Here is a 3659-nt window from a genome sequence, read left to right as displayed (position 1 = left end):
GCAGGCAGGAAGGAAGGAAGGAAGGAAGGAAGGGAAGGAAGGAAGGAAGGAAGGGGAAAAGCTATTTTATTTGAGGGGCTAGAGACATGGCTCAGTGGTGGAGTACTTGTTCTTCCAGAGGACCCTGGTTCAGTTCCCAGCACCTACATGGCAGCTCACAACCACCTCTAACTTCTGGTCTAGGGGGATATGACATCCTCTTCTGACTTCTAAAGGTACGAGGTACACACATGGTGTACAGACATACATGTAGGAAAACCATTAGTACACAAAAACAAATCTAAACTATTTTTTAAGTGTTAGATATGTATGTGGGTGTGTTTGCTTGCATGTAGATGCCCATTAAGAGACACTGTCAGATCCTCCTGGAGCTGAGGTATAAGTAGTCAAAAACCACTTAGGACAGGTGCTAGGAAACGGAATCAGGTCCTCTGCAAGAGCAGCACAGACTCTTAACCATGGAGAGTCTCTCCACACACACCCGCCCTGGCTGTCTTGGGACTCCCTAAGCAGACAGGCTGGCTTTCAACTTACTGCCTCTGCCTCCCCAGTGCTGGGATTAAAGGCATGCACCTCCACCCCCTGGCTACTTGTTTTCTTGACAGTATTTTACTGTGTAGTTCAGGCTAATCTGGAACTTGCTTTATAACCCAGACCAGCTAACAATTTATGATCCTGCCTCAGCCTCTTTCTCTTTTCCTTTCTCTCTTCCTCTTTCTTTCTCTCTCTTTCTCTCTCTCTCTCTCTCTTTCTCTCTCTCTCTTTCTGTCTTTCTCCTTCCCTCCTTTCCTCCCTTCCTCCCTCTCTCTTTCTTCTTTATTTAGTTTTTTTTCATTTTTTCGAGACAGGGTTTCTCTGTGTAGCCCTGGCTATCCTAGAACTCACTCTGTAGACCAGGCTGGCCTTAAACTCAGAAATCCTCCTGCCTCTGCCTCCCAAGTGCTGGGATTAAAGGCGTGTGCCACCACCACCGCCCAGCTTTTTTTATTTTTTAAAGGTGATTTACTTATTATGTATATAGTGTTCTGCCTGCATGTATGCTTCCAGGCCATAAGAGGGCACCAGATTACATTATAGATGGTTGTGAGCCACCATGTGGTTGCTGGGAATTGAACTCAGGACCTTTGGAAGAGCAGCCAGTGCTCTTAACCCCTGAGCTACCCTCTCCAGCCTCTTGGCTCAGCCTTTTAAGTGCTGAGATTCCAGATGTAATTTATATTTTAAAGTTAGAAAGATCTAAATTCAAAGGCCAGTCTTATCATGATGATGTCAAGCTATTTGAAACTTAAAGCCCTTATGTGTCAAACAAGGTGCTTTGGAGAACTAGAGGATGTGGCACTGTAGGAGTCCAAAAGATGGCAGCTGGTAGGCTGGTCCATGCAGCTGCCAGCACCTGTGCTACAGTACTCGCAATGGTCTGAAACTCTAGCTCCAACAGATCCAACCCCTTTTCTGGACTCTGTGGCCATGGCACTCACATGCATACCCACACACATACAATAATTTTAAAAATAAAATGAATCTTAATATTTAAAAATTAATGAAATTATAAAGTATATAATTAATTAAAAATTATAAAGTATAAAATTTGAAAATATGTCCACACTAAAGGATCCAGATTCTGGTTTTACTACTTGCTAGCTGTATGAACTTACTCAAGTTACTTAAAAATGTTCCCTCCTACCAGAGTCCTATTCTACAAACTAGAGATGACAATGTTAATTAGCCTCAATTAGACTAATTAGCCAGTGCATGGTGGAGACTTAGTGCTAGGGAGGGCAAGCTCTTCGGAAGCTACCATTCACTATTCCTGACAGCATACCACATAGAGTCATATCACCTGGTAATGCCTTTTCCTTCCTGTCATAAACCTGGCTCTCCTCAGAGGACGAGACCCACACCAAGCTATGGAGAAAGAAACAAGCTAAGGCTCGGTGGTGGCAGCGCACTCCTTTAATCCCAGCACTTGGGAGGCGGAGACAGGAGGATTTCTGAGTTCAAGGCCAGCCTGGGCTACAGAGTGAGTTCCAGGACAGCCAGGGTGATCCAGAAAAACCCTGTTTCGAAGAAAAAAAAAAAAAAAGAAACAAGCTAAGAACAGATGATCCCAGAGGGAGGCTGGGCAAGCAGGTAGAGAAACCGTGCCAGCTTCCAGCCTCACTAGCGCTGCCTTGTCATGTGCTCACTGTGGTGCACCCTAACCTCAGATTTCCACCTACAACCCAAGCCAAGAAAACTGACTAAAAACATAACTTTAAAGTAACTTCTTTTTGTTTGATACAGGGCCATACTCTGTAGCCCAAGCTGGCCTCGAACTCACAATCCTCCCTCAGCTTTCCAGGGCTAGGACTACAAGCTGGCATATGCCAAATATCTTCAAAGATTCAGAGAGATGAATAAGAAGTCTGCCGAGAGCTCAAGGTGGGAGGGTACTAGAAGGGTGTGTCCTGCCCAACACACGAAGAATGCGTTTACCAGATTTAATAAACACTGACTTATAAACCCTAAACCTGTAGGTTATTACTCATTTCCAAGATCAGGCCTCACGATATAGCCCTGGCTGGCCTCCATGTAGGCCGATGAGACTTAGACTCAGAGATCTGCCTGCCTCTGCCTTCCAGCATGCACAACATACAAAGACAAGATTCTTGTACACATGAGGCAAGTGTTCTACTATGGAGCTACGAATCCCAGCCCTAATCCCGGACATATTCTTTCATTATGCACGCTCCCACCTCATAATCCTCAGGGCTGGACCTATCAGTTCCTTCCTCTCTGAGAAAGTCTAGCTAGGGAGCCCAGGGTGGCCTCGAGTTTGAGTTCTTACAGCAGCCTCCCAAGTGCTAGGACTATCCTCATGTGCCACCAGGCTTGATCTTATCTTGGTCTTTTTTGGTTTGGTTTGGTTTTTGTTGTTCCAAGACAGACTTTCTCTTTGCAGCCCTGGGTCTTCTGGAACTCACTCTGTAGACCAGACTGGCCTTGAACTCAAGAGATCCACCTGCCTCTGCCTCCCAAGTGCTGGGATTAAAGGTGTGTGCCACCACCACCTGACTTATTTTGTTTTTCAACCTAATTATCATCATTTACATTTTAATTAAAGTTGTTTCATATACTGGGGGTATGTGAATTTCAGGTAACATAACAATTATGGAGTGAAATTCTCTGCATGTGCTAAAATACTTGAAGCAGTGGGAACAACAGGGGCAGGTACTTGTTTTGTACAAGAGTATGCTCTATTCTATCATCCTCAGGCAACCCCCAAAGAACATGTTTTAAAGTGTTAGGCTATGGCTGTCTAATCATGTCTATCATGTCTTTGTAAGTCTAACAGGGAGCCTGGTTGAAGGTTGCTAAGTCTGGAAGGGTGAATGCAGAAAGGACCTCAAAAGAAAATCATAAGCTGAAATCTTACATCTCTGGAGTCTTGGACTTGTTCTTGCCATTAAAGAACTCAGGAAGAGCCCTCCGTTCAATGGCATGGACGCTGCAAGATAAATCACAAGGGGTTCAGAGGGTCCCAGGGAAGAGTAGGAGCCTAAGGGAAGGAGACTTGAAAGGTGGGGCTGGTGAGCAGGGCTAAGCTGTAGAGGGGCAACAGGAGAAACAATCACTGATGAGCAAGGTGGGGGGCAACAGGAGAGAACCCACTGATGAGC

At 45.2% G+C, this 3659-nt stretch overlaps 1 protein-coding gene across 8 annotated transcripts in view; it reads right to left on the bottom strand.

The window, feature by feature from the left end:
* Nucleotides 1-3659, bottom strand: part of Smarcc2 (SWI/SNF related, matrix associated, actin dependent regulator of chromatin subfamily c member 2) — a 26539-nt gene that overhangs the window by 10140 nt on the left and 12740 nt on the right. For all 8 annotated transcript variants that reach the window (XM_031350403.1, XM_031350397.1, XM_031350401.1 and 5 more), the window contains one exon: nucleotides 3416-3487. In XM_031350403.1, the coding sequence (XP_031206263.1) occupies nucleotides 3416-3487 (72 nt within the window). The remainder of the gene's footprint in view (nucleotides 1-3415; nucleotides 3488-3659) is intronic.

The sequence above is a fragment of the Mastomys coucha genome, unplaced genomic scaffold (assembly GCF_008632895.1).
Source record: "Mastomys coucha isolate ucsf_1 unplaced genomic scaffold, UCSF_Mcou_1 pScaffold4, whole genome shotgun sequence".
Taxonomy (NCBI): domain Eukaryota; kingdom Metazoa; phylum Chordata; class Mammalia; order Rodentia; family Muridae; genus Mastomys; species Mastomys coucha.
This window is presented reverse-complemented; position numbering and strand designations above follow the sequence as displayed.